Raw genomic sequence first — 25,996 nt, forward strand, 5'->3', positions numbered from 1 at the left:
TTTTTTTCTTAATTATGGTTTTCTCAAGGTATATGCCCTGTAGTGGGATTGTTGGGTCATACTGGCAATAGTGGTAAAGAACCGGCCTTCCAGTGCAGAAGACTTAAGGGACGTGGGTTCAGTCCCTGGGTCGGGAAGATCCCCTGTAGAAAAGCATGGCAACCCACTCCAGTATTCTTGCCTGGAGAATCCCATGGGCAGAGGAGCCTACCAGGCTATCACCCATAGGGTCACACAGAGTCAGACATGGCTGAAGTGACTCAATACATCATGGCACTGTTGTTTTATCTCTAGTTTTTTCTTCCATAGCAGATGTATCAATTTACATTCCCACCAACAGTGCAAGAGGCTTCCCTTTGCTCCACACCCTCTCCAGCATTTATTGCTTTTAGATATTTTGTTAATGGACATTCTGACAGGTATGAAGTGATACCTCATTGTAGTTTTGATTTGCATTTCTCCAGTAATGAGTAATGTTGAACATCTTGTGATATGCTTGTTGGCCATTACAGATGTCTTCTTTAGAGAAATGTCTGTTTAGGTTTTCTGCCCGTATTTTGATTGGGTTTTGTTTTCTGATATTGAGCTGCATGAGCTGTTTGCATATTTTGAAAATTAATCTTTTATCAGTTGCTTTGTTTGAAATTATTGTCTCCCATTCTAAAGGCTTTCTTTTCATCTTGTTCATAGTTCCTTTTGCTTTGAAAAAGCTTTTAAGTTTAATTAAGTCCCATTTACTTATTATTATTTCCATTAATCTATAATGTGGGCCAAAGAAGATCTTGCTGTGATTTATGTCAAAATTTGTTAAGCCTATATTTTTCTTTAAGAGTTTTATAGTTTCTGTTCTTATATTTATGTATTTAATCCATTTTGAGTTTATTTCTGTTTATACCATTAGGACGGAGAAGGAAATGGCAACCCAGTCCAGTACTCTTGCCTAGAGAATACTGTGAACAGAGGAGCCTGGTGGGCTGCTGTCCATAAGGTCACACAGAGTCAGATATGACTGAAGTGACTTAGCATACATGCATGCATTGGAGAAGAAAATGACACCCCACTCCAGTGTTCTTGCCAGGAGAATCCCAGGGACGGGGGAGCCTGGTGGGCTGCCCTGTATGGGGTTTCACAGAGTCAGACACGACTGAAGCCCGACTGAAGCAACTTAGCAGCAGCAATGATACTGTTAGGAAGTGTTCTAATTTAAGTCCAGTTTCCCAGCATCGTTTATTGAAGAACTTGTCTTTTCTCCATTGTACTTTCTTACCTCCTTTGTCAAAGATAAGGTGCCAATAAGTGCATGGTTTATCTCTGGTCTATCTTGTTCCATTGATCTATATGTATGGTTTTGTGACAGTATTATACTGTCTTGATTATTGTAGCTTTTTGGTATAGTCTGAAGTCAGGAAGGTTGACTCTTCCAGCTGTTTTTCTTTCTCAAATTTGCTTTGACTATTCAAGGTAATTTATGTTTCCATACAAATTGTAAATTTTTGTTGTTGTTCTAGTTCTGTGAAAAATGCCGTTGGAAATTTGATAGGGATTGCATTGAACCTACAGATTGCTTTGGGTAGTGTAGTCATTGTCACAGTACTGGTTCTCCCCATCCAAGAACATGGTATATCTCTCCATCTGTTTGGGCTGTCTTTGATTTCTTTCGTCAGTGTTGGAGATGTCTGCATACAGATATCTGTTTCCTTAGGTAGGTTTATTCCTAAGTATTTTATTCTTTTTCTTGCAGATGAATGGGATCCTTTCCTTAATTTCTCTTTCTGATATTTTGTTATTATTGTATAGGAATCCAAAGGATTTCTATGTATTAATTTTATATCCTGTGACTTACTAAGTTCTCTGAATAGCTCTATTAATTTTCTGGTGCCATCTTTAGATTTTTCTGTGTATCATATCATGTTATCTGCAAACAGTGGGAGTCTTACTTCTTTTCCAATCTGGACTCCTTTTATTTCTTTTTCTTCTCTCATTGTCATGGCTAAGACTTCCAAAACTATATTGAATAATAGTGGCAAGAGTGGTGCTCTTGTCTTGTTCCTGATCTTAGAGGAAATGCTTTCAATTTTTCACTGTTGAGAATAATGTTTGCTGTGGGTTTATGTATATGATCTTTATTATGTTGCAGTAGGCTCCTTCTATGCCCATTTTCTGGAGATTTTTTTTTTTTTTTTTTTATCATACATGGATGTTGAATTTGCTATCATCTTTATAATTATCAAAGAAACTCCTTGAAACATAAAGAATAGGGAAAAGATAAAGAAAATTATACTGTACTACTGTGCACCCCCACCAGTACTGAATATGTCCGGCTTGCTTAAAATGAACATTAAGGGCAATCTGGAAGAAGAAGATGGCAGTTTCCTGAGTCCCACCGCAGACATTTTGAGTCAGTCTGAGGGTGGACCTGGAGCAGCATCCAGATATGCTCAGAATATCATCTTGTCCACTTCTCAATAAATAAAAAGCAAGCAGTATTGAGGTACTAGGGATACAATGGGACATATGAAAGGTAAATACAGAGAAACATGTTATTATTCCCCTCTCTACCAAAAATTATTTCCATTTATAGGCATGTACTCAACCTAAGCTTAATTTGAGCTATCACACAACCCCCAAAAGGAGTACTTGTTGTTCAGACATTAGGTCATGTCTGACTCTTTGAGACCCCATGAACTGCAGCATGTCAGGCTTCCCTGTCCTTTACTATATCTTGGAGTTTGCTCAAACTCATATCCTTTGAGTCAGTGATGCCATTCAACCATCTCATCCTCTGTTGTCCCCTTTTCCCACTGCTTTCAATCTTTCTCAACATCAGGGTGTTTTCAAATAAGTCAGTTCTTCGCATCAGGTGGCCAAAGAACTGGAATTTCAGCTTCAGCATCAGTCCTTGCAATGAATATTCCGGGCTGATTCTTTTAGGATTAACTAGTTTGGTCTCCTCAGTCCAAGGGACTCTCAAGAGTCTTCTCCAACACCACAATTCAAAAGCAACCATTCTTCAGTGTTCAGCCTTCTTTATGGTCCAACTCTCACACTTTTACATGACTATTGGAAAAACCACAGCTTTGGTTATATGGACCTTTGTCAGCAAAATGATGTCTCTGCTTTTTTTTTTTTTCTTTTTTCTAATTTTATTTTATTTTTAAACTTTACATAATTGTATTAGTTTTGCCAAATATCAAAATGAATCTGCCACAGGTATACATGTGTTCCCCATCCCGAACCCTCCTCCCTCCTCCCTCCCCATACCATCCCTCTGGGCCGTCCCAGTGCACCAGCCCCAAGCATCCAGCATCGTGCATCAAACCTGGACTGGCAACTTGCAACCTAGATGTCCATCAGCAGATGAATGGATAAGAAAGCTGTGGTACATATACACAATGGAGTATTACTCAGCCATTAAAAAGAATACATTTGAATCAGTTCTAATGAGGTGGATGAAAATGGAGCCTATTATACAGAGTGAAGTAAGCCAGAAGGAAAAACATAAATACAGTATACTAACGCATATATATGGAATTTAGAAAGACGGTAACAATAACCCAGTGTATGAGACAGCAAAAGAGACACTGATGTATAGAACAGTCTTATGGACTCTGTGGGAGAGGGAGAGGGTGGGAAGATTTGGGAGAATGTCTCTGCTTCTTAATACACTATCTAGTTTTGTCATAACTTTTCTTCCAAGGGGCAAGAATCTTTCAATTGTGGCTGCAGTCACCAGCTGCAGTTATTTTAGAGCCAAAGAAAATAAAATCTATCATTGTTTCCATTGTTTCCCCATCTATTTGCCATGAAGAGATAGGACTGGATGCCATGATCTTAGTTTTTGAATGTTCAGTTTTAAACCAGCTTTTAAAGTCTCCTCTTTCACCTTCATCTAAAGGAATAGAAGAGCAAATATTTCCAAGAGGATAGCACTGCTGGTCAATCAGCTGATACCACCTTGATTCTGATTACTCTGTACAGTTGGTCACTCTCTAGAGAATCCAAAAATTTAGATACAAATGAGATGCTTGGCAAGAATTCTCTAGGCATTCAAATGCCTAGCATGCCGATTTAGAGTTCTAGTCCAACTAAGAGAATTGGAGAACTAATCCTTCACCTAAAACTGAACCACAGTGATACAGATGAGGCTGGCTTTTTAAGGGCTAGGAGAAGCACAGTGGAGGAGAAAGAGACCAATCTTGAAACAGACAGTTTGCATCCAATCTCTGAGTCTTTAGCCCACTAGCTGTAATGTCACTGAGCAAGTTACACAACCTTCTGTGTTTTAATTTCCTCATCTGGAAAATGGGAATGTCACACCTACCTCCAGATTTTGTGAAAGGGTTTAAAATGTTCATAAGATACAGAAGTAAAATTATCAAAATTAAATTTTATTCATAAGATTAAATCATTCAAATAACATTAAATTAATAAAATCATTAGTTGGCAGCAATAAACAAGAAATATATAGGACTCATGTCTGGAAATCTATATACCAAGGTTATAGTGGAAAAACTCATTCCAGACACATCTTTCTGCTTCCCTCTTCCTGGTCAGATACTGGGCAAACCTAGGGCATAGGTGAAGGACTTCAGTGCCAACAACTATGGAAGGCAAGAACATGCCAAGCCTAATGCCAGCTACCTGCCTATGGTCCCCTTAAGAGAGATGGAAGATAAAGAACATTCTCTTTACATAGCCTATACCTTTGCAGATCAGGCAGCATCTTTCACAATATTCCTAATTCCTCTTGTCATTACCACTAGCACCAATCATGTTAAGGGATACTTTACTGCAGCCAAGCAGCCCTGAAGTATTCAAATTGAAAGATATCATCTGTGACTTGATGAGTCAGTATTACCATACATAGGTTAAATTTTTATCTTAATAATAATAATAGGATTAGTATATTTATAAGAAGCACATTTGATCATTGCATCTAGTTTTTCAATATTGACTCCAAACTCCCAGTCTCTTCATATAGGAAGAGCAGAGTGACTTAGATGGATGGGTTACAGAGAGAAAAGTAAACTAGTATTCCTAGGGAATAAAACCTCTATCCTCCCTGCAGGGTTAAGAGTGGTAGGTGAGATTGTACTTTAACCTGCCTATCCAGCTCCTTTTTCTTTTTACCCACATCTTAGTAAGTCCCTTTCTAACTACTCCAACTCACAAGCTCCAAATATTTATCTTCTCTTTCTTTCAAAGGTACATTGCAAAAATGCCTGCTTCTAATACTCCATATAATTTACCTTCATCTCCCCTCTCAGCATCTAACCCGCTTCATTTGTATTTAGTGCTCTAAAGTCATGGCACAAAACATTTGAACAACCACTAAGAGGAGCTCTATATCCAGATGAGTGATATCATGTAAATGATATGTCCAGGTGTCAGGCTGATTTTTTTTCTATTTTTTTATTGACTGTGTATACATCTGTAGTAGTTGTGTATACACCTCTCAGTGCTCTGACATTTCTGAGTCCGTCTTCTGGTGTACCCTCAGTGTAAAACAATTTGAAAGGCAAATAAAAGAATAAGAGGAAGGGATGATGTGCTTCACAGAGCAAAAAGCAGAGTTAACTGGTTGATTTCTAGTCTTGGGTCTGCAACTTAGTTGTTATACAATCTTAGATAAGTCTCTCAACCTCTCTGTGTCCCCGTTTCCAGGTTTATTGAGTGAAAAGTTGGGTTTATCTCTGTAGTCCCTCTCACTCTAAAATCCACCTCAATTTTGCCAATCTATGTATATGTACACTGTAGTGAGGCCAATAATTTGACTCCAGTTGTTTCTGCCACATCGTTTTTCTTCCATGGATGCCTTCAGAGTGTCTCTATGAACAATAAGCCTACTGGCTTCATGAATTCAGCCTTTAGAAGTCAACCCTTTGGCATCTTGAGCTACTCTGTAGGAAACCAGACTAAGTGATGTTCTTAAATTTCTTGGGCCCACTAATTACATTCAAAGGCCCATTACATACCTCATCAGAGCAGTCAGAGACACATCATAGGAAACCTCAGTTGCAAAGAAATGACACCTGATTACATGACATGATTGTTGGAACTTCTTCACTAATCCCTCTAGGCACTGAGCTAACATTATGAGTTTGACCACTCAGTTGATAAAGCCAACACTAGGATAATCAGGTATGAATCCATATCTCAACAACCAGCAAGTGTATACTGGGGTTTCTCCTGCTGCCTGGATGGTTAAGAAATCCCCAAGGATATTTAGGCCAGGCCTGGCCAAAAAAATTAAACCCAACCTCTCACATCTGTGGGGAATCATATTTGGATTTTAAGAGTTTATCTCCAATCCCAGCAGCTACTTATAAGCTAAATGATTTTCCAAACACTCTTTCTGCTAATTCCTGCCCTTTTCTCTTTTAAGAGCTATATAATTTGGAATCAGACAAGCCAGGGATGCATTCTGACTCTGCCAGTTTCTAAACTTACAGCTTTAGATAGAGTCATGTAGCCCCTTGAGCCTCCATCTCCTCCTTTTATAACATGGATCTTAAGGTCTTCTTCACATGGGCAGCACAGGATTAAGTGGAGACAGTAACTCAAGCCCTAGCACACAACATAATCACTGATACTGTCGTGGATGTTAGGGTTACAGTCACCAGCCCAGTGTGTTCAGTCATATTAGTGTAAAAAATAACCTGCTAGAGAAGACTGAATCCTAAAGGAAAGAGTACCACCACTTCTGTTAGGAATGAGACGGGTTTCTGCCAGTTCTATGTGGGAAATAAGTTGGGACTATTATTAAAATTCTACAATGTAAGTGACAAATAGATTCAAGGGATTAGACCTGATACACAGAATGCCTGCAAGAACTATGGATGGAGGTTCATAACATTGTACAGGACGCGGTGATCGAAATGATTCCCAAGAAAAAGAAATGCAAAAAGATTGTCTGAGGAGGCCTTACAAATAGCTGAGAAAAGAAGAGAAGTTAAAGGTGAATGAGAAAAGGAAAAATATACCTATCTGAACACAGAGTTCCAAAAAATAACAAGGAGAAATAAGAAAGCCCTCCTCAGTGATCACTGCAAAGTACTAGAGATACACAATAGAATGGGAAAGACTAGAGGTCACTTCAAGAATACTGAAGATACCAAGTGTACATATCATGAAAAGATGGGCACAATAAAGGACAGAAATGGTATGGACCAGAGAGAAGCAGAAGATATTAAGAAGAGGTGGCAAGAATACCGAGAAGAACTATAAAAAAAGAAAAAAATCTTAATGACCCAGATAACCATGATGGTGTGATTACCCACGTAGAGCCAAATATCCTGGAGTGCAAAGTCAAGTGGGCCTTAGGAAGCATCACTATGAACAAAGCTAGTGGAGATGATGGAATTCCAGTTGAGCTATTTCAAATCCTAAAAGATGATGTTGTTAAATGTTACACTCAATATGCCAGCAAATTTTGAAAACTCAACAGTGGCCATAGGACTGTTAAAGGTCAAATTTCATTCCAATCCCAAGGAAAGGCAAAGCCAAAGAATGATCAAACTACCACACAAAGGCACTTATTTCACACTCTAGTAAAGTAATGCTCAAAATTCTCCAAGTTAGGCTTCAACCATGTGAACCAAGAACTTCCAGATGTTCAAGCTGGATTTAGAAAAGGCAGAGGAACCAGAGATTAAATTGCCAACTTCAGTTGACTCTTAGAAGAGAATTGCAGGAAAACATCTAAATCTGCTTCATTGGCTATGCTAAAGCTTTGACTGTGTGGATCGCAACAACCTGTGGAAAATTCTGAAAGAGATGGGAATACTAGACCAAGTTACCTACCTCATGAGAAACCTGTATGCAGGTCAAGAAACAATAGTTAGAACCATGCATGGAACAATGGACTAGTTCAAAATTGGGAAAGGATTATGACAAGGCTGTATATGGTCACCCTACTTATTTAACATATATGCAGAGTACATCATGTGAAATGCTGGGGTGGATAAAGCACAAGCTGTAATCACAGTTTCCAGGAGAAATATCAATAACCACAGACATGCAAATGACACAAGCCTTATGGCAGAAAGTGAAGAGGTAGTAAAGAGCCTCTTGATGAAGGTGAAAGAGGAGAGTGAAAAAGCTAGTTTAAAATTCAACATTCAAAAGACGAAGATAATGTCATCTGGTTCCATCACTTCATGGCAAATAGATTGGGAAACAAGGAAAACAGTGACAGACTTTATTTTTTGGGGCTCCAAAATCACTGCAGATGTTGACTGTAGACATCAAATTAAAAGATGTTTGCTCCTGGGAAGAAAAGCTATGACAAACTAGACAGTATATTAAAAATCAGAGACATTACTTTGCCAAAAAATGTCTGTCTAGTCAAAGCTATGTTTTTTCCAGTAAGCATGTGTGGATGTGAGAGTTGGACTGAGGGCTGATCTCCAAAGAATTGATGCTTTTGAACTGTGGTTCTAGAAAAGACTCTTGAGAGTCCCTTGGACTGCAAGGAGATCCAACCAGTCCATCCTAAAGGAAATGATCCCTGAATATTCATCAGAAGGACTGATGCTGAAGCTGAAGCTTTAATATTGGTCACCTGATGCGAAGAGCTGACTCAGTAGAAAAGACCTGATACTGGGAAAGATTGAAGGCAGGAGGAGAATGAGACAAGAGAGGATGAGATGGTTGGATGGCATCACTGACTCAAAGGACATTAGTTTGAGCAAGCTGTAGGAGATGGTGAAGGACAGGGAAGTCTGAAGTGCTGCAGTCCATGGGGTAGCAGAGTAGGACATGACTGAGCAACTGAAAATTTATAGGGTCATTGAAAAATGGAGTGCAGCATCTGTATGGCAGCTTTGAATCTGTTGTCTAAGACAGCAGGAAGACCATGAGCTTTTGCTCAAAGTCTTTTGAGTGGTAGCACCCTCTCTTGCTCCTCACATAACCTTGAATAGTCTTTAGCTTTTATTTGTACCTAGTTTTATGATCCAAAATGTGACATGGCATGTGACACATAAGTTCTCAAAATTCTTGTGTGTTTTCTACCCTGACTCCCATCCATCTGTGCTAAGAATCAACCTTTGTTCATCAGATGACAGTCTTTCCCTTTTACACAGCTGGAAATCTGTTTCCTGTTCTATACATGAATGCTGTGGGGAATTTTTTCTGGGTATTTAGAGGAGATTTCAGTCAGACTGCTTTGAGAGAAAATAGAAATAGAATAGAAGAGAAATGTCACATAAGCTTTGTAACACATCAAACAAATAACTATTTATTGAATGTTTTGTAATTTCTGAAGGTGAGATTCACTCAAGCTTAGCTGTCCACAGTAGACATCAACCATACAAGTGCTATCTCCATTAAGCCAAAAGATTTTCAATATATTTATTTTGTGAATTAGGTCTTTTAAAAAAGATGCACTTCCTCTTTGTTTCCACAATCCGATAATAGGGAGTTTGACAACCTGAAGGACTTGAACAGAGTCATCTCTAATATCTCATGCAAACTCAAAGATAAAGCTATCTTGTTGTGTGTATAACCAATTTATTAAAAGCAATTTATTTTAAAAGTTATTAATAAATTGTTTCTTTTTAATTGTTCTATAATTCAAACATACATTATTACAAACTGGCTCTACTCCAATATGACTAATATTTGGAGAACAACTTTAGTATAGTTGACTTTATAAACTATATAATATAGAAATTATGTGTGCATGCATGCTAAGTCACTTCAGACTCTTTGTGACCTTAAGGGCTGTAGCCCACCAGGCTCCTCTGCCCATGGGATTCTCCAGGCAAGAATATGGAGTGGGTTGCCATGCCCTCCTTCAGGGGATCTTTCCAACCCAGGGATCAAATCCGTATCTCCTGTAGCCCCTGCATTGCAGGTTGATTCTTTACTGCTGAGCCACCAGGGAAGCTCACAGAAAATACATACTATTATATTACATATATCAGCCTGTTATGTGTGCTATTAGCACAGCTGCTTAAGAGCTATTTAAGGAAAATATAGTAAAGAAAGTAAATGGGATTTGAAGATAAATATGATGGTTCATTTTATGTGTTAAGTTGTCTGAGTTATGGTGCCTGGGTATTTGGCCAAACACTATTTTGGATGTTTCTGTGAGGGTAGTTTAAGTAAACTCTGGGAGTTGGTGATGGACAGGGAGGCCTGGCGTGCTGCAATTCATGGGGTCACAAAAAGTTGGGTAGGACTGAGCGACTGAACTGATTGACTGAATGACTGTGAGGGTAGTTTTGTATGATATAAATTTTTAAGTCAGTGGGCTTTGAATAACACAAACTTCCCCTCATAATTTGTCTGGGACTCATTGCATCAGTTGAAAATCTGAGTAGAACAAAAAGACTGGCCTCCTCAGGTAAGAAGTAATGCCGCAGTAATTGGACTTAGGACCTGAACTACATCATCAGTTACTTTTGGGATCTCTAGCCTGCCAGGACACCCTTCAGATTTTGGACTCACCAGCCTCTATAATCACGTGAGCCAATTCTTTAAAATAAATTTCTTTCCACATTGTATTGATTCTGTTTCTCTGGAGAACCCTAATATAATAAATAACCCCAGACCTTATGAACTCTGAACTACTGAGGGTTTCCTATGCTATCAATCCATATTTGAAGAATGCATCGGTAGGTAATCAGTGTGTGATCTAATAGTTCCCAGTGGTTAAAAGTATACGCTTTAGAGCAAGAGACATGTGGGATCAAGCTCTGTCTCCCTTGTTCTCTTTGCCTCAAGATGCGAAGAAGCCACAGAGATCAAGGAGAAAAGGTATGCCTGTGGAAGGCCTCCACTCTATGCAGGCTTGGCACCAAAGCTTCGCATCCAAGAAGAAGCAAACAGCACAGATCTAAGTACTACACTGGATTTGGTGATGGAGAAATTGTGAAGATTAATTAATTTCAGATTCAGTACTTAGCACCATGTGTGTGTACATGCCTGCTCAGTCATGTCCAACTCTTTACAACCCCATGGACTGTAGCTCACCAGGCTCCTCTGTTCATGGGATTTGCCTTGCAAGAGTTGTGTAGTGGGGTTCCATTTCCTCTTCCAGGGGATCTTCCTGACCCAGGGATCAAACTCGAGTCTCCTGCATCTCTTGCATTGCAGGTGGATTCTTTACCATTGAGCCATCCAGGAAGCCTGTACTTAGCACCATATCTGACACCAATTAAGGATTCAAACCAAGATGTCAAGTGTTATAAATAGGATTGTCGCTCATTTTCAAAGAATGAAAAATCCCCTTAATATTGGCTGAATTTTTTTTCCTTCTAAAGCAGCAATGTCAGCAGAGTGAAAGAGGAAATGAGTCCATTAATAAGAGGTCCTGGCTAATTGTGAGCTGCCAAAAAACACTGTATCTGCCATATTAGAACAGCCAACTTTACAATGTGAGCATTTGCTCAAATCAAGATCATTAGACTTGGAATCAGGAGACAAGGCATTGAGCATTCACCAACTACACTTACTTCTCTCACTTACAAAATGGGCATGACATCTCTCATCTCATTTTGTAGTGAATTAAAATAAAACAAAAAGGAGAACTGTGAGGCATCCAGAGGCAACCTGGATATCTCCTGCAGCTTCAACTTATATCCTGAATGGTCTGAACTCAGTTTCCTGGTCTACATAATATAACTTTTTCCAACATGCTGTGCATCAAAGTAGTTCACAAAGTAGAACACTATAAATTAGCATTACAGGTAAGATGACACTGCTGCAATGTTAATTACTACAGTGCAGATGTACCATTAGATATCATATATAATGTTGTCAAGCCTTTATTTTTAAATTAAATTGCAACACACCATTACCTTGGATACACATTTTTTTTTTTTAATCAATGTCTGGGGGAAGGGTAGGGGAATAGGGGTATTGTCTCTAATTGTTAAAATACATAAGCAAATGGTAGAATTTCAGATGGATTCCCCATAACTTCCTTCCCTCACTCTGGTCTCTATAATAATAGAGATTGTGAGCTCCTTGAGGCAGGGACCATTCCTGCTTTCACTCACCACACTGTCCCCAGATCCTAGCACACAGCCAGAGGAATGAATAAAGATAGAGCCTTGGAAGTAGAAGTCTGGAAGTATGCAGTGGGAGAACTAGAAGGCACGGTAGTTTATTCCTGGTTATCCTGGTTTCAAGTTTGCTTCATGGCCTTCAAAATGATCTTGGATATTCCCCATATCCAAAGCTTTAAAATACGAAATGAGAGGCAACTGAATCATCACAATGCAGAAGTCAGTAAAAGTTCTTCATTGTGACTTTTAGAAAGTGGCACTATATTCCATTGGGCTATAGTCTCTTAACATCAGGTCGCTTCACATCAGCTAAGCGCCCATTGTCAAAAGTAAGGAAGGAAAATAATTAAAATGTTTGATCATTACATGTATTAAATCTCACAACAAACTCATGAAGGAATTTTTCCCAATTTTTATCTGTGTAAAAATCACATCTTAACCACATCTTAACACACATCTTAAAACCACATCTTAACCTTAACTTTTACATTCAGCAGTATTACGTACAACCTCCATCCATCTCTAGAACTCTTTTCGTCTTGCCCATCTCAATGGGCATAACTCTATGCCCATTAAGCAATAACTTCCATTCTTCTCTGCCCCTCCTCCCCAACCTCTGGTAACCATAATTCTGCTTTCTATTTCCATGATTTTGACTATTCTAGGTACCTCATATAAGTGGAATCCACTTACATTTGAAGTAATTACTGAAGAGCTTATTTCTATCATTTTGGTATTTATTCTATATATCTTATACTTTTTTTAATCCTACATTTTCATAAGAGAAATTCTCTTGTCTCTATTTTACTATTAAGGAAACTGAAGCTTCAGGAAATAAACTGAACTACTGAAGTAACCAAGAGGCATATTGGGAATCCTTTGACTCAAGAGCCCTTTATTCTTGTCTCTACTTTGGGTCAGAGTGTTTTCTAAGTACTTGGAAAGTGCAGACAAACATAGGACATGGTATCTGCTTTGTTTCAATGGGCAATAAGTTTCTTAGGAAAGTTCAACAAATACACTGAGATGATTTTTAGAAGTGCAGGGAAATCAAATATACTTGTTTATTTGACTAGAGCACATATCCTATAAGAATTTGAAGTAGCTCCTGTATGCAGCTTGCATACTATAGGTACCTCGTGAATGTTACTAGTTGAATTAAGGTCATTTGAAGAGAATGTGAGATCCAGTTCTGCTTTGTGGGATCGACTCTAGGCAACAGATGGCTTTGACAATAGACAATAAGCACTGCAATAATGCATACACCATTTAACCCAGAGTTTGCATAATGAAATATCTCTGAACTAGTAAACATGTTTTTCCATAAGGATGCTCATTGCAGTATTCTGTTGTTGTTGAATCAAAGATCCAGTTGTAGTGCTATACAATTTTCACACAAATGATTTCAAATAATCACATATTAATCCCTTTTTTCTTCTACTCCTATGTTGCTTCTCCCTCCTTCCCTTGCTCCACTGGTAACCACACTGCAATATTTTTAGCAATAGTGAAAAGGAAAAGTGTAAAGTGAAAATGTAAAGATTCAACAGTAAGTTATATATTTTTACAATGGAATATTATGAAACCATTTCAAAGTGATATTATAGCAGAATGGTTAATAACCTCGAAATATTCAAGTGACTAAAACTAATGTATGTTTACTATATATTAGTATAAAGTGATATGTAATGAATATATTAAATTATTATACATGATAGTTGTATGTAATATATTATATATATAAATTTTATATAATATATTTACATATATAGACAATCCATGTGAAAATAATTTGTTACATATATAAAATGATCTCATTAAAATATAGGCATATATGGTTATGAGTGTGAAGAGGTATATACCAAAATATTACTGTTGATTATTGGTTAGCTGTGGAATTGTGACTGTTTTTTATTTCCTTGAGCTGTTCTGTATCTTCCTACTCATGTATAATGCCTATGTATTATCTTAATAAGTAGAAAAAATAAATTTTGCTGAAAGATGAAAACAGTGCCAAACACAAATCTATCTCTACCATTTCATTGCAAAGAAAGACTTGAACTGAGACAAGAAAAGAAGACAAGCTCTCGTTATGTAACACTGACTAAATATACATTTATTTGAGATTGGAAAAAGAAGTAGAGTCTTTGATATGCATCATTTGGTTCAAAGAATAGATAACTTACAAAATATAAATCCCTTTGTAAGATACAAAGTATCAGAAGACGTGCAGCCTAGGCCTCATGAAGGAACTGGAAGGATGTGCAAAGGATTTCTGAAGGTAAAGTAGATATTGTCTCCAATTCTCTCTCTTTGCATAGTTTCCTCTGCCACTGTTGGCATATCTACTGCCTTCTTCTCCTGCTCTGGTAAGACTTTCAAGCTGATCAGCAGACTGACTATCTGAGGCCCAAGGGACTTTCTAGTTCAGCTACTCTATACTGTCCAGAGTTTTTGTTGATAGTTTCAGACTCACAGGACAGAGAAGATGATTGACTTAATATATCAGTTGTATTTTGCTGTATAACAAATCTCAAAGCTTAGGTACTGAGAACAGCCAATTGTTTTAGCTCCACAGAGTGTGGAAAGCTATGGTCTGTGGATGGGGAAACAGTGGAAACAGTGTCAGATTTTATTTTTCTGGGCTCCAAAATCACTACAGATGGTGACTGCAGCCATGAAATCAAAAGATTCTTACTGCTTGGAAGGAAAGTTATGACCAACCTAGATAGCATATTCAAAAGCAGAGACATTACTTTGACAACAAAAGTTCGTCTAGTCAAGGCTATGATTTTTCCTGTGGTCAGGTATGGATGTGAGAGTTGGACGGTGAAGAAGGCTGAGTGCCAAAGAATTGATGCTTTTGAACTGTGGTGTTGGAAAAGACTCTTGAGAGTCCCTTGGACTGCAAGGAGATCCAACCAGTCCATTCTGAAGATCAGCCCTGGGATTTCTTTGGAAGGAATGATGCTAAAGCTGAAACTCCAGTACTTTGGCCACCTCATGCTAAGAGTTGACTCATTGGAAAAGACTCTGATGCTGGGAGGGATTGGGGGCAGGAGGAGAAGGGGAAGACAGAGGATGAGATGGCTGGATGGCATCACTGACTCGATGGACGTGAGTCTCAGTGAACTCTGGGAGTTGGTGATGGACAGGGAGGCCTGGCGTGCTGCGATTCATGGGGTCGCAAAGAGTCGGACACGACTGAGCGACTGATCTGATCTGATCTGATCTGAAACCAGGCAATTGGTGGATCCATCATAGAATGGCCTAGTCTAAAATGTCTTCTACTGGGATGGTTCTCCTCACTCTGGTATCATGCTCTAGCAGGCTACCCCAGGCTTGTCTGCATGTTGGTCTCAAGTTTCTGAAAAGGAGTAAAGACATATGCAAGGTCTCTGAAAGCCTGCTTTTAGAATATTGTATCCAACAAGTGACAAGAACTGTCCAAATTCAAGGGGTGAAGGAGAAAGCTCCTCCTGTCTTAATGTGAGTAGCTACAAGGTCACATTGTAAGTAGTGTAATTACAGGGAGAGGAAGAATTCTAACCATTTTTGCAATTTGCCAATAATCTGCCAAGGACCCAGGCTGACACAGGTTCCATCTTGTAGCTGTACCACATTTACATATTTCCATATTGCCCCCTTGATTGATATATCAGGTGAAGAAAGAGACTGGAGAATTGTACATAAGCTTTTCACTGTTTCAGCCTGGAAATTACACTTGTCATGGGCCCTCACAGACCATGGCCAACATCAGCCACATGAGCTCTACCTTATAGCAAGATGGTGTAATAATAAGTCAGTGAAGTATTTAATGAGCACTGCTGTCTCTGCCACAGTGAGAAATCTATAGAACTAAAATAACTAATCATTCACAGGACTGGTGTTAGGAAACTGTAGGGGCAGGTAAGGCTAATGCTATAGAGCAAATATATGAAAAACCTATCTAATGAAGTTATCAGAAGTTATGTGAATCCCTTAAAAAGTCCCTAGGGCTGAACCCAAAGAAGTCAGAGTAAATAGGTAGAAAATCCAAGAAGCTCAGCAACCACTAGCCCTGAAGCATATCATCCAGACCCAAAGTTTCCTTTAAGCTTTCAATCTGCTTCTAGAGCTAGGTTGACCCAGGAGGCAAAGGCAATGCAGCTCCAGGTAGGATTCAGTGTTTTAGAATCAATTGTTGAAAGGCACTAAGGTCATAGTCAGGAAAATGAAAGTAAGCATCAAGTTAAAGAGGAAAGAAGGAAAAGAAACCTTAAGTAGTAAGGTTAGCAGCTTGCATGGGCTGAAGCAACAGGGAATAAGAATCTGTGAAATGAAAAACTTGTATGAAACTCTTTAGCTCAATATTGAGGCCATGAGTTGCAAGGACAGATCAAAATTCTGACTCTGTACAGGGTAAGAGAAGGACCTAAAACAAGATACTCCAGACCAGATGCTTGAGACTTCAGACCTAAGCCTCAGTCTCCCCCTAGAGTTTGCTCCTGTTCACTCATTTTATCTTCCTCATCTCTCTCCTGGTAATATCTCATCCTTTCTAATTGCTTTCTTCAATTTCTCTCCCTCTTTTTTTTTTTTTTTTTTTTCAATTTTATTTTATTTTTAAACTTTTTTTTAAATTTAATTTTATTTTTATTTTTTGTGTGTGTGTTTCTATTTTTTTTTTTAAACTTTACAAAATTGTATTAGTTTTGCCAAATATCGAAATGAATCCGCCACAGGTATACATGTGTTCCCCATCCTGAACCCTCCTCCCTTCTCCCTCCCCATACCCTCCCTCTGGGTCATCCCAGTGCACCAGCCCCAAGCATCCAGTATCGTGCATCGAACCTGGACTGGTGACTCATTTCATACAGAGATTTTAACTTTTGCAGCATCTTTACATTCCAAATATTTATGGTAAGAAGCCAAGTTAATTGTTTATAAGGTGCAGTGCCCAAAGTATTAGTCACAATTGATGAGGTCTCCTTTGAATTTCTATCTCAGATTCCTAATTGACAATGTGGCTTGTGCCTCACAGAAAGTACCATAGAGGCCATATAAGACAGGAATGCCCTCTAGGAAGCCTGTCACTTCCTACTCCGTATGTGGACTTAGCTTAGTGTCTTACTCTCAAAAAGAAACAAAAGGGATTGGTCTAAACACCATGCTGGGTTGAGTGAGAAACTGAGAAATGGAAGAAGAGCCTTTTTTGACCTGTTTCCCATTGTCTTGCAGGTCAGTGGAACAATGTACAACACTGGAAGGCATGTGTCCTTGCGTCTGGACAAGGAGCACTTGGTCAACATATCAGGAGGGCCAATGACATACAGCCATCGGCTGGAGGAGATCCGGCTACACTTTGGGAGTGAGGATAGCCAAGGGTCAGAGCACCTCCTCAATGGACAAGCCTTCTCTGGGGAGGTATGTGGGGTTATTGAAGTAGTATGAGTAAGTGCCAATTAATAAAATTTGATGCCTATTTATATCCAAGGTGGGATGACAGATTGAAAGACTGCTCTTGAATCTATGAAATAAGAAGATCTGTGCCTCCCTTCTCCGTCTGTCTTTTACAAGTTGATATAGATGTTTATATTGAGCTTCCAGTGTTCTCCAGGGAAGACCACAGTGATACTTGAAAGTTCCTCCTGAGACATTGGTAAAGCTCCTTTGTGACTAATGACCTAAGATATCACCAGAACATTATTTCAACCCTAAACCCTCACCTTCTATGTATGTCTTCACTAACATTCACACTATCTGGGCAATCAGTCTTCTATATGTCACATATGTTCACATAAATTCCATAATTCTCCCTTCTGGTAGAATGGGTCTTATTTGTACAAAACTATAACTTATAGCAAAGTAAATGTCAAGGAGCTAAATAGCCTGAGTTTCCATAGAATGGAAAGGTCATTGTGTGCCACCATTAATGGTGAGTATCATCATGTTCATTAACCCAGACAGAATTCAGACCACATCAGTGAGCCAATTACTCCTTCAGTTATAGACAAGAGCTACAATTTAAATGAATATCATATGTGTTATGACACTTGACAAGCAGGATGTAGTTAATTTGACCTGTTTTGCCCCCCTTACACTTGAGGGTGGTTATCATTAGAGGTCAGGCATCCTTATATGCTAAGTACCCTGTAACTAGGTTTCTGTTTAAGAGTTCTCAATAACTGATGTCAAGAGGGTATTGAAATAACAGAAGTATGTATCTCACTATTGATTTGGTCTTGACTAATATTGATTAATATTTTAATCAAGATCATGTTTAAACTTGGCATTGTTTTTAGTATAGTAAGTTCATATACTGAGAAAGAGATCCGCAAGCTTAATGAGGACAGTGGCTGGATTTTCATGATCATTCAAAATATATCAACTGAGGACCTAACTAGGTACTGTGCTAGTTACTAGGGACATGGACGTTAAAAATAAAATAAAGACAGAGCTCCTACCACAGAGGAGCTCAAAGAAATGTTATCTTCAAATCAGTAAAGTATAATGCCATGCTGTAGGGTCTTCCAGATGGTGCAGTGGTAAAGAATTTGTTTGCCAGTGCAGGAGACATGGGTTCAATCCCTAGATTGGGAAGATCTCTTGGAGTAGGAAGTGGCAACCCACTTCAGTATTCTTGTCTGGAGAATTCCATGGACAGAGGAACCTGGTGGGCTACAGACCATGGGCTCACAGGAGTTGGACACAACTGCACAACTGAACATGCCCACACTCTGCTGTAATGGAGATGTAACAAGGCCCTGCCTAACTTTAAGGAAGAAATGACAAATTTTTATTGAAGGGTTCAGAGTAAGCTTCACAAAGGAGGTGCCCTTTGAACTGGGCTGAGAAAAGAAGCAATGCAAAACAATTTTAAGTTTGGGAGTCAAAGGTACACACTAATTGTGTGACCTTTATATGGTTACTTGATTCTTCTAAAGCTGAGTTTAGACACCTCTCTAGGTTGTTTAGAAAATTAAGTGGGATTAAAGATGTAAGGAACACCAAAAATACTCAGTAGTTGATAGACAGTAAAGATAAAGCAGGAAATGAGGGACAGCAAAGGGCTTACGTTGTGTCAAGGCATTGTGCATGGGGGTAGCTACACATGGATTTCATCTGTGATCTATTAGTAAGGGCTGCCTGGAGGACCAGGCTGAGCAGGACTATGACTCTCCTTCCTATATCTGTAGGAAACAATTCTAGGAATGATTTGGGTTGTCTTCCAAAGGGATATAGGCTTTACTGCACCTTCTAATGACAAAATCCTACCTAACCTATGATTTCCTTAGGGGAATTGTTTTCCATTTGGATTCTGCTGAGGGTTAGCCTCAGTGAAGTAACTATATTCTATCCTGCATGTTAACATTTTATTTTTATTTTGAGCTATTTTCAGAGCCTCCTTTGGTTTCTGTTTGGGGCTATCCTCTGAGAGGACCCAAGTAGACACCTCAGCAACAAAGCATGTGTTTCTTTTGTTGATAGTGAATAATCACATTGCCATCTGCCCCATCTATCATTACAGATCGTGATAAGTCAATTAATGTCAGGCATTTTCCTCGGCACAGTGGAACAGTCATTTATCTGAAGAGCTGTAGATTAATTGCAGTCTTGTCTAGAGAGGTTATTGTAATTGATGGCAATCATTTGCTTTGTTTTATAAAGCTGCATGGATGTATGACACAGTCAGCAACTGTGTTTTTATAAAAATTATTCATGTCCTACACAATAAGTCCTAGATGCTTTGTTGGGGGTTGGTGATAAATGAGCATATTCAGATATTCAAATATCTAGTTTTTTAAGATAGGAAAATTAACCATTTTTAATAAGTAAGAACTTTAGCTTGCTAATCAAGTCTCAGTAGTTAAATTAATGCCCAGTATATAGTAAGGAGGAGAAGGCAATGGCACCCCACTCCAGTACTCTTGCCTGGAAAATCCCATGGATGGAGGAGCCTGGTAGGCTGCAGTCCATGGGGTTGCTAAGAGTCAGACATGACTGAGCGACTTCACTTTCACTTTTCACTTTCATGCATTGGAGAAGGAAATGGCAACCCACTCCAGTACTCTTGCCTGGAGAATCCCAGGGACTGGGGAGCCTGGTGGGCTGGCGTCTATGGGGTCACACAGAGTCAGACACGACTGAAGTGACTTAGCAGCAGCATATAGTAAGGTATTAGTGAAAAGTAAAACTACATTAACCAGAAAAAAGATAATATTTGAAAATAATCATTTCTATGGATTAAGTTGCAGTAGTGAGGCTAAATAAGAAGAATCTTTATATTATTGGGGAACTGTAATAATCATTTTGAAAACCTGCCTTAAGTTCTTCATTTCAAAGGGTTAAGGGGGTACACTGAGAATTGTACCAGCCACTTCATGGGATTCCTGTGGCCACTTCCTGGCCAGATCCAGTTTCTTGAATCTTGATTCTGTTCAAACACATTTGAAGATGGAAAAAGTCTATAACTGTTGCTATGTAGATAAGATCTGTCTAATTAAAAAGAGAAATAAAAGTCCCATGTAAAATATGTATTTTTGTGACTTTGAATCAGAGAAACAAGTATCTCAGAACAAACAACTGAGACTAAACAACAGATAATGCAGGCCTTGTCCTCTTAAAACCAGTTATCGCATCTTTCAGAGATTCATTTCATTAAAGTAACACAAATTTGTAAGAATAAACAACTAAAATCAAATTTTCCTGAAGTGTGCAAGGGTATGAAAGTGCTGAAGTATACATGCCTGAGCACCAGAGCCTGGTGAGATACTGAATATTTCTTGGTGGAGGTACTAGAGAAATCTAACTAGCACTCTGTGGGAGCCTGGGACTTCCTGATAGGGATGATCCATTAGCACGATTGGAGATTTGAGGGGGAATGAAAATTGGAATATTTAAAAATAACAGATATGCAAGTAATAAACATGAAAGAGCTACTTGAGTGCCATGGTAAAACTCTTCCCTCTACTCTGATTACCAGCTGTCTCCCTCCCCCTATATCCAGCACAGCCCATCCGTTTGTCTTCCAAGCCCTCTTCCCTCCTCCCAGTCTGTAAAGTGTTGTCGTCTCCTTTTGACTTCCAGAAAATCCTGTATTCATCTATTGTAAAAGTCCACAAACTGTAGACCATGGGACAAGTATATCCAGGGAGCTAAGAATGGTTTACCCTTTTAAAGGATGGCTTTTTTGAAAAAGAAGAATATGCAACAGAGATCATGTGTGGCTTGCAAAAGCCAAAATATTTACTACCTGACCATTTAGAGAAAAAATTTGTTGATCCTAATTCTACTAAATTACCCATCACTATAAATTTTATAGCTGTTTATTGTCATTTCTGGAAATATGGTTCTTTGTTAATAGTAATTTAATCTTAATCATGACTGTATTCCCAGAACCTTAAACTCTCACATGACAGCAGAATCAATAAAGGTTTGCTGAATTAAGGAAAAAATAATCTTGGTAATTCCCACAAGGACAGATTTTTGTTGTTTTTGCTATTCGTCTTTGTATGCCATGCACCTAGAACTGGACATGGAACAACAGACTGGTTCCAAATAGGAAAAGGAATACGTCAAGGCTGTGCATTGTCACCCTGCTTATTTAACTTCTATGCAGAGTACATCATGAGAAACGCTGGGCTGGAAGAAGCACAAGTTGGAATCAAGATTGCTGGGAGAAATATCAGTAACCTCAGATGTGCAGATGGCACCACCCTTATGGCAGACAGTGAAGAGGAACTGAAAAGCCTCTTGATGAAGGTGAAAGAGGAGAGTGAAAAGTTGGCTTAAAGCTCAGCATTCAGAAAATGAAGATCATGGTATCTGGTCCCATCACTTCATAGGAAGTAGATTGGGAAACAGTGGAAACAGTGTCAGACTTTATTTTGGGGGGCTCCAAAATCACTGCAGCCATGAAATTAAAAGACGCTTACTCCTTGGAAGAAAAAGTTATGACCAACCTAGATAGCATATTGAAAAGCAGAGACATTACTTTGACAACAAAGGTCTGTCTAGTCAAGGCTGTAGTTTTTCCAGTGGTCATGTATGGATGTGCAAGTTGGACTGTGAAGAAAGCTGAGCGCCCAAGAATTGATGCTTTTGAACTGTGATGTTGGAGAAGACTCTTGAGAGTCCCTTGGACTGCAAGGAGATCCAACCAGTCCATTCTGAAGGAGATCAGCCCCGGGATTTCTTTGGAAGGAATGATGCTAAAGCTGAAACTCCAGTACTTTAGCCACCTCATGTGAAGAGTTGACTCATTGGAAAAGACTCTGATGCTGGGAGGGATTGGGGGCAGGAGGAGAAGGGGACGACAGCAGATAAGATGGCTGGATGGCATCACTGACTCGATAGACATGAGTTTGAGTGAACTCCAGGAGTTGGTAATGGACAGGGAGGCCTGGCATGCTGCGGTTCATGGTGTCGCAAAGAGTCGGACACGACTGAGCGACTGAACTGAACTGAACTGAACTGAACCTAATCCTATTCCAAATATGGTAAAGAACAGAAAGGGATTGAACAATTGTGTCACCTTGTAGGAATTTTGTATCCATTGGAAAGACAAGCCACAAACATAAATCAATTATTGTGCAGTGCAACCCAGAACTTATTCAGTCACGTCCGTAGGTGACTACAGATTCTCACTCTAACATCTAGTCATTATTATATATGTGTTGTGATTTACTTTCACTTATTCTCTTAGTTAACAAATAATGATTGAGAGCCTACCATGTGCTACCATAAATAAAATAGGTAAAAATCCTGCCTATAAGGTGATTAGGCCTGGGTGTTGTTGTTTAGTCACTAACTAATGTCCGACTGTTTTGTAACCCTATGCACCTGCCTTTAAGGAGTATTTAATCTACTGGAAAATCCCACTTTCCCACAGACTGTTAAATCCCTTCAGCCATAGAGTAGGTTGTACTTTGTAATATCTTCCCATACATGTGACAGGAACTTAGTAGATTGAATGAGTAAATGAATGTTATTTAAAAGATTGTTGTTGTACAGTCACTAACTCATGTCCAACTTTTGTGACCCCATGAATTGCAGCATGCCAGGTTTCCCTGTATTTCACTACCTCCTGGAGTTTGCTCAAACTCGTCCATTGAGTCAGAGATACCATCCAACCATATCATCTTCTGTCTCCCCCCTTCTCCTCTTACCCTTAATCTTTCCCTGCATCAGGGTCTTTTCCAGTGAGTCAGCTCATTGCATTAGGTGGCCAAAGTATTAGAGCTTCAGCTCCAGCATCAGTGCTTCCAATGAATATTCAGGGTTGATTGCCTTTAGGATCGAATGATTTGATATGCTTGCAGTCCAAGGAACTCTCAAGAGTCTTCTCCAGCACCACAGTTTGAAAGCATCAATTCCTCAATGCTCAGCCTTCTTTCCTGCCTAATTGTGGCTCAGTGGTAAAGAATCTGCTAGCAATGCAGGAGACCTGGGTTCAGTCCCTGAGTTGAGAAGATCTCCTGGAGAAGGGAATGGCAACTCACTCCAGTATTCTTGCCTGGAGAATCCCATAGACAGAGGAGCCTGCCGGGCTACAGTCCATGGGGTCACAAAGAGTCAGACACGACTAGTCGACTAACACTATCACTTCACTTTCAGGCTTCTTTACAGTCCTCTTCTAACATCTGTACAGGACTACTGGAAAAAATCATAGCTTTGACTGTATGGACTTTTGTCAGCAAAATGATGTCTCTGCTTTTTAATACTTTGTCTAGGTTTGTCATGGCTTTTCTTCCAAAGAGCAAGCATCTTTTAATTTCATGGCGGCAAGTCACTATCCACAGTGATTTTGGAGCCCAAGAAAATAAAACCTATCACTGTTTCCACTTTTTCCCCTTCTGTTTACCATGAATTGATGGGACAAATGCCATGACCTTAGTTTTCTGACTGTTGACTTTTAAGCCAGTTTTTTCACTCTTCTCTTTCACCTTCATCAAGAGGGTCTTAACTTCCTCTTCACTTTCTGACATTACAGTGGTATCATCTGCATATCTGAGGTTGCTAATATTTCTCCCAGCAGTCTTGATTCCAGCTTATGATTCATCCAGCCAGGATTTCACATGAGGTACACTGCATAGAAGTCAAGTAAGTAGAGTGACAATATACAGCCTTGATGTACTCCTTTCTCAATTTTGAATTAACTTGTCATTCCATCTCCAGTTCTAACTTTTGCTTCTTGTCCTGCATACAGGCTTCTCAGGAGACAGATTAGGTCTTCTGGTATTCTCACCTCTTTAAGAATTTTCAGTTTGTTGTTATCCATGATTGTAATTTTCAGAAGGTATAAATTATGCCCATTATGTCATAAAATAAATTCTGCTGTCTTAAAGGCAAACCTAATAAAATCAATGGCATTATTAATATAGAAGTTCTTGGTGTTTATATCAAATTATTTACAAATATAAGGTAAATGAATTTTTTATATACCTATAAGAAGCAATGGAAAATTGATAGCTGGTGTGCTAGAAAAATTCATTTATATTCCTCATTTTAGCCTTGGAATTACTGGTAAGATTAGACAAGGGAACTTGCCTTTGCCAGTGTTAGATGCCAAAGCTCTGGATTCCAGGAACCGTTCCTACCCAGCAAGCAAACTGGCCTTTAAGAAGCAAAGCAAACAGAGATTAGAAGCCCAGTGGTAAAGCTAATTATGATGGTATCAGCAAGCAGGTGATGATGCTGATTTAAGTATAGGCACTTTTCCCTTTGAACATTTTTATAATTACTTCAGGGAATGGACAGCCCAGTCCAACTAGCAGCTTCTTAGATTACAATTTTAGATGGACACTTTGTGGCTACCTAAAAGAGAAGACACTGCATCTGAAGACAAATTGCTGAGATCAACTCATTATCCCATTGATTCTATCCTAACCTGCAGCATAATTTAACCTGGTCCTGCCAGGATGGCATTATGACAGCCAACATCTTCCTGTACTTGATGTACTTCCTGTATCTTTCCTGTTTATGATGATCTCAAAAGAAGCATACATGACTGAATGACTAAACAACAAACAACAACTGTTTTTAACACTTCCATGAACCATCTATTGGCAAGCACTTAAGTTGACACCATTGAAATAATTAGTGTTATTTTGTTCAGTCACTCACTCATGTCTAGCTCTTTGTGACCCCATGGACTGCAGCACTCCAGGCTTCCTGTCTTTCACCATCTCCTGGAATTTGCTCAAACTCATGTCCAATGAGTTGGTGATGCCATCAAATCATCTCATCCTCTGTCATCCCCTTCTCCCCCTGCCTTCAATCTTTCCCAGCATCAGTATCTTTTCCAATGAGTCAGTTCTTCACATCAGGTGGCCAAGTATTGGAGCTTCAGCTTCAGCAGCAGTCCTTCCAATGAATATTCAGGACTGATTTCCTTAGGATTGACTGGTTTGATCTTGCAGTCCAAGGGACTCTCAAGAATCTTATCCAGCACCACAGATCAAAAGCATCAGTGCTTTGGTGCTCAGCCTTCTTCACTGTCCAGCTCTCATTTCATACATGACTACTGGAAAAACCATAACTTTGACTATACAGACCATTGTAGGTAAAGTGATGTCTCTGTTTTTTAATACACTGTCTAGGTTGGTCATAGCTTTTCTTCCAAGGAGCAAACTTCTTTTAATTTCATGGCTGCAGTCACTGTCCACAGTGAATTTGAAGCCCAAGAAAATAAAGTCTGTCACTGTCTCCACTGTTTCCCCATCTATTTGCCTTGAAGTGATGGGACTGGATCCCATGATCTTCATTTCTGAATGTTGAGTTTTAAGCCAGCTTTTTCAATATCCTCTTTCACCTTCATCAAGAGGCTCTTTAGTTCCTCTTTGCTTTTGGACATAAGAGTGGCATCATCTGCATATCTGAGGTTATTGACATTTCTTCCTGCAATCTTGATTCCAGTCTGTGCTTCATCCAGCCCAGTGTTTTGCCTGATATAATCTGCATATACATTAAATAAGCATGGTGACAGTGTACTGGTG

The 25,996-nt window shown here is 39.1% G+C and overlaps 1 protein-coding gene across 7 annotated transcripts in view; it reads left to right on the forward strand.

Annotated features, from left to right (window-relative positions):
* The window catches only part of CA10 (carbonic anhydrase 10 (inactive)), a 797,854-nt gene that overhangs the window by 632,661 nt on the left and 139,197 nt on the right, over positions 1–25,996 (forward strand). For 4 of the 7 annotated variants that reach the window (XM_086355692.1, XM_086355693.1, XM_086355695.1 and 1 more), the window contains one exon: positions 17,238–17,423. The exons of 1 other annotated variant lie outside the window; for it this stretch is intronic. In XM_086355692.1, coding sequence (XP_086211818.1) covers positions 17,238–17,423 — 186 coding nt within the window. Of the gene's footprint in view, positions 1–14,225; positions 14,299–17,237; positions 17,424–25,996 lie in introns of all 7 variants that reach the window. 2 more of the 7 variants (XM_086355697.1, XM_086355698.1) reach the window with 1 other exon arrangement.

Source organism: Bos grunniens, chromosome 19 (genome assembly GCF_055505025.1).
Source record: "Bos grunniens cultivar Pamir isolate PY7600 chromosome 19, Bosgru_T2T1.0, whole genome shotgun sequence".
Lineage (NCBI taxonomy): Eukaryota > Metazoa > Chordata > Mammalia > Artiodactyla > Bovidae > Bos > Bos grunniens.